The sequence below is a fragment of the Kryptolebias marmoratus genome, linkage group LG18, assembly GCF_001649575.2.
Source record: "Kryptolebias marmoratus isolate JLee-2015 linkage group LG18, ASM164957v2, whole genome shotgun sequence".
NCBI lineage: Eukaryota > Metazoa > Chordata > Actinopteri > Cyprinodontiformes > Rivulidae > Kryptolebias > Kryptolebias marmoratus.
The window spans coordinates 7219778-7230417 of record NC_051447.1 but is presented as its reverse complement, the minus strand read 5'-3'; the positions used below and the strand labels follow the sequence as shown (position 1 = coordinate 7230417).

At 40.6% G+C, this 10640-nt stretch overlaps 2 protein-coding genes across 2 annotated transcripts in view; both read left to right on the top strand.

Annotated features, from left to right (window-relative positions):
- The first annotated feature begins 587 nt into the window (after positions 1–587).
- ndufa12 (NADH:ubiquinone oxidoreductase subunit A12) lies at positions 588–1933 on the top strand. The gene is made up of 4 exons (XM_017411519.3): positions 588–737; positions 1017–1102; positions 1433–1520; positions 1659–1933. The coding sequence occupies exons 1-4, from the start codon at positions 646–648 to the stop codon at positions 1837–1839; spliced, it is 447 nt and encodes a 148-aa protein (XP_017267008.1). The 5' UTR covers positions 588–645; the 3' UTR covers positions 1840–1933.
- Positions 1934–4752: 2819 nt separating this feature from the next.
- The window catches only part of tmcc3 (transmembrane and coiled-coil domain family 3), a 35747-nt gene continuing 29859 nt past the window's right edge, over positions 4753–10640 (top strand). Inside the window, exon 1 of the mRNA XM_017411483.3 lies at positions 4753–5013. Within this exon, the coding sequence (XP_017266972.1) occupies positions 4969–5013 (45 nt within the window). The 5' untranslated portion in view covers positions 4753–4968. The remainder of the gene's footprint in view (positions 5014–10640) is intronic.

The following is a 10640-nucleotide window of genomic DNA, read 5'->3' as shown; positions in this document are numbered from 1 at the left end:
ACATTACAGTCATTACCTAAATATATTATCTGTAAATACCCTAACTTTTAAAACTGATTTTATTCATTTTTAACTTTTTGCTAAGCACAAGAGAAGTCAGTTGTGTTGTTTTTAAGAACACGTCTGCGTCTAAATTGTTCAAATCTGGAGGGAATAAAAAAATTGTATATTCATTTTGGGAGTCTTTGTGTATTATTCTGATAGCTCCTTTGTTTATTTGTTTTAAATGTATTTCCCCAACTTTCAACACAATGTAGAGACAATATATGCAAACATTTTACATTTAGTAATCCTCTAAATCTACAAAAACACCTACAGATTCAGATAACGTATTTTTAATAGAAGCTAAATGTGGCTTTCAGCAGAGTTTATGACCTATAATCACACCTCAAAGTGTTGTTTTATAAACTTCTTTTAACTCAAACTCCATTTAAGTTAAGACACCAAGAAACAAAATAAATTTAGTTTAAAATCAAACTGTTTTTTAAAAATAAAATCAGTTCAATTTTTACAAATTCTTTTGCATCTAGTAGTAGTAGTAGTAGTAGTAGTAGTAAAAGCTAATTAACGGACTGAACTATGCGCGGAACTAAAAGTTTTGCTTCCTGTTCCGACGGACCATTTGTGTGATGGTTCCGTGTAAACATGGCGGCGATCGCTAACTTGGTCCGAAGGGTTTTTGGCCGACGAGGAGGAGGTCATGGAGGAATTCGAAGCTTTGTCTACCCAATGTTTAAGTCAGTTTAACCCAAAATGTTTGTGTTTTGTGGCAAAGGGCGATGGAGAAAAATAAAAACATAAATAAATTTAAACCTTAAAATGTCCGCCCGGGGAGCTAACTTCGGTTAGCATGTTGACAGAAGTCATACAGGACTCGGGATTTCATGTCTTAATCTACTTTAAAATTTGCTTGTTGACAATATTAGGCGTTTGGTGTAATTTATAGAAGGGTTTTCCGATTATAAGAGCCTTTTTGGGAGTTAATTTGTGTCTTGTTTTTGTTTCCTGATTTGCAGAGAGGTCGAAGTAAAAACAGGCTCCTTGGTTGGTGTTGATAAATATGGAAACAAATACTATGAGAACAAGAAGCGCTACTTTTTCGGTAAGTTCAGTGTTTCTAACTTCTTTTAGTCTCAGTAAATTCACAAATTATGGCTTAAATCAGATAAAACCTCAAACAGTTATCCTTGTACGAAGCATTCAGTGACTAATTGAAGACAGCGTGTTAGTTGTTTATTTCCGGTTTTGCTTCATTACAGTTTTCAAATGTAAACAGTTCTGACTTTTAATTCTTTATAATGTCATTCCCCCTCGTAGCATGTAAAGGATGCTTTTATTTGTTGTTCCTCTTCTCCAGCTGTGGTCATTTTACAGAAAGTGTCTTAATAATGTGTCCGAGATGACTGTTCTGTGTTGTTATCTCTGTGTTCAGGACGCCACCGTTGGGTGGTCTACACCGGCGAGATGAACGGAAAGAACACACTTTGGGACGTGGACGCCAGCATGGTGCCCCCTGACTGGTCAGACATGTGATTTATTATTTAAAGAAGGCAGACAGAGTGTCTCTGTGGTCCTGAATGCACACATTATCAGCGTTTTGGTTTTTTTTCTGGAAGGGTGAGCAGAAATGTTTGGTTCATTTTGTCTTTTTTGCTCAGGCATCGCTGGCTTCACAGTATAACGGACCACCCACCCACCACACATCCTCTGGAGTCCCAGAAGTTCCTCGCCGAGGTCCACCAGTTCAACGTGAGCGCCACCCCGCAGCAGTACGTCCCCTACCCCACCACCCGCAAGAAGATCCACGAGTGGGTTCCTCCCAAAGCCGGAGCCCAGTGAACTCTGCCCGTTTCATCTCCACGTTGTAATTTATGGATTACGTCCGTGTCCCAACACATTGTGAATAAAACCTCCAACACTGACGCTTCTGAAACTTCTGTCAGTGTTTCTTTCTGAGCTTAAGGTTTAAAAGCTTGAACAGGTGGCCGCTAACGGTCTTAATTTAGATATGTTTACGACAGAACACCCAAACAACTAATAATTCCACGTAATAATTATAAACTTTAATACGTTCGGTTTCTGCCTGTATTCTTATGCAGCTTTTTTGGGAAGAATTGTGTTGAAATATTATATATACTTATAATATATATAATATATACCAAATATTTTCACTAAACTGACTATTTCTGTTCTATATGATTGAGTTTTAAACCAGTTCAGATGTTTGAAGCGTTTAAAGAATTCGATTTAAAAACAAGTAATGAGTCTTTTCTCACGTTTGACCTCCTGCAGACCGACGGCGTTCATCGTGGTAAACTAGAGCAGCTGCACTTTCTGCAAACAGGTAACTGCTAACATCTGCTAAAACTGAGTTGGTAAAGCTAAAATTAGCATACTGTTTGGTAAATTGAAGGCTTGCTAAAAGCAGCAAAATTCTAAATGTGGCAGAATGTCAGGTTAAAATAGCACAAAGCTAGATAAATGAATGCTAGCAAAAAAGCAGTAAAACCCTAGCTAAATGCCAAGTAAAAGCTAAAAGTAGTTTTAGAAGCAAACAGAATGTAAACAACAGTGAATGCTGCAGTTACATCACTAAATTTAAGTCCAGTAAGTAAATCTATAAACTATATTACCATAAATACAAAACATGTAGAGATTTGTGTGTGTGTTTAATTTGTCTTCAGTGTGCAGAATTATATCTCTGGGTGGTTTAATACCCCTTCTGTGGAGACGCTCTGTGTATTGTAATGCTGTAATGAGGTTTGAGGAGCAGCAGGGGGCGCTGTTTAGCTGTATGTGTCCTCCTGAGCCCAGGCCCGTCACCTCAGCTGTATCAAATCAGTCTGGATCAGCCTCTGGTGTCAGCAATGAACGATCCTCTCTCATCTTTTTTTTTTTTATTCATTTATTTTTTCATTTTAAAGCAAACCGAGGCAGCGTCTCGTTTAACCCCCTGACTTATTTACCAGACAAAGAGCCGGGGGTGTCTGAGTCATCCGTTCATTAGTTGCTCTACGTCTGGCCTTGGCTGAGGGCTGCAGTCTGATTCACGCGGTGTAAATGGAGCAGATAATCTCTGCCTCTGTCTGTGGGTTTGCTGAGGCAGCTCGGTGCTGAGGTGGGTGACCTTTGACCTCTCCCCCCCCTCTCCTGCCTGACTTCCTCCCTTCGCCGGGCTTCTCCTCCACCGAGGAAGTCGATGTTGGCTTCTGCTCAGAGTCGGGCGCCTTCGGGTGGTTTCATTTTTGAGGTCCTCCCTCTGAGCGTTTGGCTTTTGAAAATGTCCCAGTTCTGTCCCTGTTTTCCCCCCTAAGTGTCTCCGCTCGCAGGAACACCGAGGGGTGGGGGGGAGATCAAGCTGAGAAGACATTTTTGGTTCTTAGCAGCGGGACTTTAATGTGTCTGAGAGGGTCAAAACCTTGAGTTGTCATAATGTAGAGTACTCAGGATTAATTTGCTGCTTGTACAAACTTCACCCGATGTCATAATTACAGCATCTTTACTGTTCAGGCTGTTCAGACCCCTTTATAGACCTCTTACTACTGTTTCTTTCAGTTGAAGCTTTTTGTCCCCGTCCCTGGCGGCCATGTTAAGAGCAGGTCTTAAAATGAGGTTTGAAACTTCCTTTATGATCTCATTCAGCCTCTAGGATCAGCGTCTCAGCTTTGGTTTTGTTGCTGTTTTTTTCTCAGTGCACGCACATTGAATGCCTTCAGCCATCCTTTCCCACGTCTGGTTTTCCACAAGGTGGGGGGAAGGATTGGAAGGAGAGGCTCCAGGAAGGGGATCTGTGTGACTTTATTTGATAAGTAGGTCCGGATCTCAGTGACCGATTCTGCGTTTTTAAGGTGTTCCTGCGTTTCAGGTTTGCTGTTCTCGAGCCTTACCAGTGCTCATCCGAGGAAAATCGTTCCTGGGCGGCGTTGGCTTCTCACCTGCCCGCCCGCTCTCCAGCTGTAGGGTCCCCTCCGGAGCCACACCATCAGGACTCCTCGCGACCCCCCACGACACCACCCCAGTATCAGCTCTGCTGATGTACCCGAAACCCAGGCCAGAGTAGAACCAGACATCACTTGCGCTTTTTATTATCTTTGTAAACAAACTTTCTCACCTCACCGCCCGTCTCCTAGCGCGATTCTGCACGCGGGTCAGGAAGTTACCCCCTGACATGACGAGGACTGTTTCCTTTTTTATTATTATAATAAAAATATGCAAAAGAGCTCCTGTTTGTTGTAGTTCCTGCCCAGTACTGGAGGGTGTGTGTCTGTTAGTGAAACATCTCATGAACTGCTGGACAGAAACGACTCAAAGCCACAACGCCCGCTGATTCAAGGCCTTTCATTTTTGCTTAGATTTGATGCATCCGCTGCTTCAGAGTGAAATTATTTGTCTTTCTAGGTGCTTAGCGTTCCTTTAAAGGAATTTAACCAAACCCTGACCCCTCGGCGGAACAGCTGCCACCAGCAGAGGCCTGAAACTGCCCCGTGTTGGTGATGAAAAGGCCCCGGCCTCTGAGCAGGAGTGGGTGCAGAGACCCCGGCCTCCTTGGACTCCTCTGTCCCGCTGCACTCCTTCGTTCCCCTCCTCTCCTTCAGTCCGTGCTCCGCTGCTGATTGGCAGGCTCAGAGTGGCTGATGGAGGGCGCCTGATAGGCGTCGGCGCTCAGGAGCACGCTGCCCTGCCTCCGTCGCCGCCTATTAAGGCTCCCTTTACCCCTGAGAGCGCAAGCGCTCGACAGAGAGCGCACCTCAGGGCGAGGGAGCAGAGTCCGGGGCGTCAGAGCGCGTTGACTCTGAGAGCTGCCGCCACGAGGAGAGGCCAAGATTTCACAATCAGAGAGGATAAAGAGACGAGACGGGCACTCCTCCTCCATTAGAGTCCTGAAGCGTCAGTCCCACAGAGCTCCCCGGGGTTCCTAAAGGCTGCGGCTGCGTGCACTTTGACCTCAGGCTGTGAGGAAGAGGAGGCATGAGGAAGAATAACAGCGCTATCCCGCTCATCTATGTGACAGAGGTAGCTCCTTTATTACCTTAAAGCTCAAAGGTTTCCTCGTTGTCTTGCCTTTCTGTTGCTTTTACACTCTGCTGCATGAGCCGAAAGCTGAAGTCAGAAGTAACGAGTCGAGGTTTCTTCTTCTTCGATTATTAGCTCTGTTTTTGCTGCTTTTAGAACGGCTCGTCCCGTCGCAGCGAGGGAAGGAAGTATTTCACAGTTTGACGTTGAGTCAGACAAGTTTCGCCACGTTCTCGCTGGCATTTCAGGTTTGAGTAACACCTGAGGAATGCAAAGCAAGAGGTTCGAGATCGCAGGGTGCTGGTTTTCATTTTCTCTTTCTTTCAAGCTTGTTATCTATTAATATAAAGTCTATATATGTATATGTATTTAAAAAACAACCCTGAAGTTTCTGTTCTGCTTTTTAGTGCTGAGCAGGAGGGACTGTCTGCGTCCTTCCTGCCATCTGAGCCTCATCTTTAAAAGTGTCCACTCTAAAGAGAGCTGTCTCTTATTCTACATCCAGCTGTCCTTGTTTCATGATGTTATGTCCCATTTTTCTTGCGTACATGCACAAGAAAATGTTACATAATCCTCCATCTCTAACCACAATGAGGCTCTTCCTGTCATGCCATCAGTATCCTTCAGTACACAAACAAGGAAACAGTCGAGGGAAGGAGCAGCAGGATTTTATCTTTCCCCTGTGGGGATTTTCATCCTCCTCCAGTTAAAAGGCAAAGCAGCTCGTTCCTTCAGCTGGTGACTTCCATTTATTTAACAAGATAACACGCAGATCTGCAGTCTTTGCCCCCTTCACGCTCCCTCCCATTAAACCAGAGCGTGTTTCCTGTTGACGGCAGGTTTATTTTAGTGCAACGTATCCACAGCCATCCCGCCGCTTCCCCGTTTGCTTTCTGCACTTTTTGCAGGCCTTACAGGTGGTTAGAGCAGGAAAAAAGCCCCACGAAAAAGGTCTTTTTTAGCAGAGTTTTACCTTTTCAATTCTTAATCAATGAACGTATTTGAAACCACGTTTAAATCTGTCTCCTCAGCAATCGTTCCAGCGCCCTAAAAAAAAAAAGTGTTGTTTTGCCTGCAGGGCATGCTGAAGCTCCTCTCTTCCGTTTAAAGTTGCAGTTCAGCTCATCTGAAGGGCCGTTCTGGGGACATCTATCAACAATCAGCGTGTTACCTGTTGACGACAACTCTTCGAACAGCCTCAGTTTGGAACCAGTAAAGTTTATTTCTGATCAGGTTCATTTGCGAGCTAACGGGCCGTCTTAAAATGACTCTTTAGGCAAAACAGTGTATTATATTTATACAGGAAGTATTTGGGTACTTCCTACAAAAAACCCCGTAGAAATTTATGTAAAAAAAACAAAACATGTAATGTGAAATTGATGATGATATCAAAAATGACCAATTATTATTTTTTATGAACTAAGGTGTAATTTCAACACGGTCAAAATTAAACTTCTCCAAACTGAATGTCGTTCAAAGAGCTATGTCTACGACAGGTAAGATATTCGTCGTTCACAGGTTTTCCACAGAACCCCACTTCAATCTGAACGATCCATTTGGCTGCAGTAACAAGACAACTATAGTTATTTTTGGATTAAAATCCCCTCTGAACCTCAGAATTGGGTAGAATTAGTCTTTTAAACGCATTCATTCAATGTGGCTGAACGCAGTGCAGGTTCGACGCGATCGTCCTTAAACTAAATCTTAGCTATTTATGATTTTAACACCATCAAACAGCCCCTTTTTGCTCATTCGAGTCAGAGGGTTTAAAGTATTTCGATGCGTCAGCAGTTCCCCTCGTTCCAAAATCAGCCAGAGGTGCACTGAAGTGAACCTTCAGAGTTCGTAACCCCCCCGGAGAAAGATGGTTTAAATCTGAGGAGGACGTCGACTGACTCAATGTATTCTGATATTTTCGACAGTTTTCAGGAAACGAAAGCCTCCGAAATAGCTTTCAGAATTACTGTAAGTTTTCTTTTTGTTTCGGCTGGCATAGAAACTGCTGAGGAAGTGCTGCGTGGTCCAAATTAAGAGAACAGAAGTGGCTTTTACGGAGGATTCAAAGACTCTGAAGGTTTCCGTGTACATCATTGAAATCAAACTTTTTACCCCTTCCTGTCCCCTTGAATTAAACACAATGACCAAAGTAATTAAACCATGTTTGATTTCCTTCTCCCCTTTAAAAAAGAAAGAAAAAAATGCATTTATAAATAATTAAAGGACTTCATAATGACATAAAACGACAGAGATAATGGTTTAATGGGAAAGCTCTCAATAACAGAGGAAAGGTCAGTATTTCACCCTCAATGGGAGCCTTTTTTCATAAATTAACCATCTGTTCTGTAACAAATGATGTTTCATGGTTGGTTATTATTTACTTCCGTTGGTTTCTTTCAGTCCATTACTCATACAGGTTGTTATTCCTGCCACAGTAATTACCTTTTTTCTTTCTTTTTAGACGTTTCACAGCATGGAAAATACTATAAAACCCCCTTCACACAAATATCAGTCACTGTGCTTGGAAACAGTCTGGTCTTATATGATTATATATAAATATATATATATTTCCTCACTGTGGCAGAAAGCCAGCGGCTGCTAAGAAGTCCAAATAAGTTCAGGAACTTCATTTATCACCAGAATAAAATGTGAAGCCCTGAGCCAAAGCAAGTGGGGGCAAAATATCAATTAGGATCCAAGTAAAAATAGTTTTGACGTTGAAGCTTTGGCTTATTTTTTTTCAGGTTGTTTTACTCTTGAACAGCTCAGGAGGGTGATTTAGTTGATCTACTTAAGGCCTGAATGATTCTTCCTTTAGCGCTAATCTGAAAACGTTAAACGGTAAACTGACTAATTTCACGTGGAAATAAAATGCTCGGAAGAAATTATCAAGTTCAAACAAGAATTAATCTGTTGACACATCACTATATGTCATTGTTCAAGTTTAAAACATAAAGAAAGGATTGCACACTGTAAGTTGTTTAGCCTGTTTAGCTTGTTTAGCTAGCACCAAACGTAGCTTATATACACTTGACTAACATTATCTGATCTTTGGTATTATAAGGTGACTGTAGGTCGATATGAAGGTGTTTGTTTGTTTGTTTAGCTCTCAAAACTACAGAGAATTTTCTATCTGTTTAGCAGCTAAATGCTTTGCTGCGTTAGCGGGCTAGCTGCTAGCTGCTAACTGCGCAACGTCAAAAACCAAACAACTGCAAGAAAAAAGGCAAGAAACTTAACAAAACAGTAAACTGATTTAATTTTTTTACACCAATGTATAGGGGAAAAAAATAACAAACAAAACAATTTTAATGTGTGTTTCTATGGAAGCTCATTTCCGCCACTCTGATGAAAAAAAAAACTTGTATCTTGAGATAGTATCTCATAATTATGAGATACAAGTTTGTTTGTTTTTTCATCAGAGTGGCGGAAATGGGCTTCCATATGTATCGCTTATGACTTTTTATCAAAATGAAAATGAGAGAGTTCAAACATTTACACCATAAACAGAAGACTAATGTGGACTGGGCCTAATGATGTTAAAGACAGAGACAGAGAAAATGTTTTTTATTTTTAACAGTAATAACATCTTGGGTATGTCTGGAATAAGACAATAACTCCTTTCAAATGAAAAACGGGTTTATTTCTGGGCTCCAATGTGCTAAGATGTGCTAAAACTGAATGAACTATAGTTGTTCTTCAAAAGTGTTACATGAAGATAAATATAAATGTTTATAATAAATGTCATCCCCCCCACTGCCAGACTAAATTATGGTCATTTCAATATGAGTAGAAAGGATATCTCAGTCCCTTGATGATCATATTTGATATATTTGGTTACTTTTTTGTCTGGTATCCTAAGTTTGGGTAGTTTCTGTTACACAGTTGTTATAATCTGGTTCTTCTGGTCTATTCTTTGGTTTTCAGTCAGATGTCAGATTCTCTGAAAAACTTATGCTATGTTGCTTGGTTTCTTTTTGATTTGATCTTTGACTTCCTGTCTGTTCAGTCAGTCAGTCCAGTTTGTGTTTTGCCCTCCAAACCTTCCTGCGCTTAGATCATTCAGCCACTCGCCACCTTATATGCCTTCATATAAGGTAGACCTGACCCCACTAAACACACATCGGCTCACAGCTGCAGGCCTTTTACATCTCAGGATATTAACTTTTATTAACAATTTTAAAATCCCTGAGTAAAATTGCAGTTTTTTTGTACTTGAGACCAAAAAAAACACTACTTTTACTTCTGAATATGGATTCAGACGAGCCATTTTCATCAATTCTTGTAACTGCCAATCAAATTTTGAACGCAAATAGTATATTGCTAAAAATATTAACATTTTTACATCTTTTTTTTTTTTTTTACAACCAACAGCTGCCCACAACTCGGCTGTAACTTTAATTTGACGATTAAAAGACAGAAAAGTCTCCACTCTCCACAATTAATCACTTATTTGGGAGTTTTCACGCTTTAGTCTGTCATGGTTTATGAGCTGGGATTCATTTGCTTCAAAATAATAAATTATGTAGCATTGAAAAATTTGACTTTTTAACAAACGATTAGAACAAATACGTGTCACATTTTTACCACCACCTTCTCTTGCCAGACGATAAAATAATGTTATTTAAATTAATGTTTGTATTAAAATTAGGATTAAGCTATTACTTTTCAAGTGTACAAAGAACTATATGCTAAAAATAAATGAGAGGGTTTATTTACAACTGACCTGTCTGCTTGATATAATCAGCACTGTGTGTGTGTGTGTGTGTGTGTGTGTGTGTGTACACTTGGGTTTTGTTGTCTTTTTAGGACCTTTTCTGGTAGAATCACCTACCTTGTCAGGACCTGTAGTCCTTACGGGGACCAAAGTCTGGTTCTAATATGATGGGACTGAGTTTAGGTTAGTGATGGTTTAGTTATGTACTAGTAATGGTTAGCGTTAGGCTTCAGAAATGAATGAAAGTCAACATAATGTCCTAACAAGGATAGAAATACAAACGCGTGCGTGTGCACTCATGCAGATTTTGTATGATCCCATCCTTCATTAACATATAACCTTGCTGCTGCCTGTAGCCTCTGGCCACCTGCTCTGAAGAGGAATAAAAGGCTTTGTGTTGTAAACACAGGCATGCTTTCTTCTCTCTATTATTAGAAAAGCTGTCATTTCTCTGCTCAGTTTTTCTTCTATTGTTTTGTGTCTCTTTCACTGTCACAAACACGACCGAAGAGTTGTACCACTTCATTGTAAGGGGTCATTTATAAGTAATATGTCCAGAAATTTTCTTCACAGTGTAAGAAAAGCCAGTCCTCTGTGTCAGACTAAAGCTGAATTAGCTGAATGTAGCTTTAAGGCTAGGCTAGCCGAATATGACATGACAAAAACTAAAACATAAAAACAATATAGATATACAGTATATAACAATATAACTGTATATAACTGTAGGCTATAGCCTATTTAGTATGGGGCGCCGTTTGTAAAGGAGCTTGTGCTCAAAATTCATGCCTAAATTTTGTCACATTTAGCTTCAAACACTGTTTTAAAATGTAGTGTTGATTTTCTGATGTCACTTTTTACAACATTTAGCTAATTACATGTAATTGTTACAGCTACATGCTAAATATAAATCTAA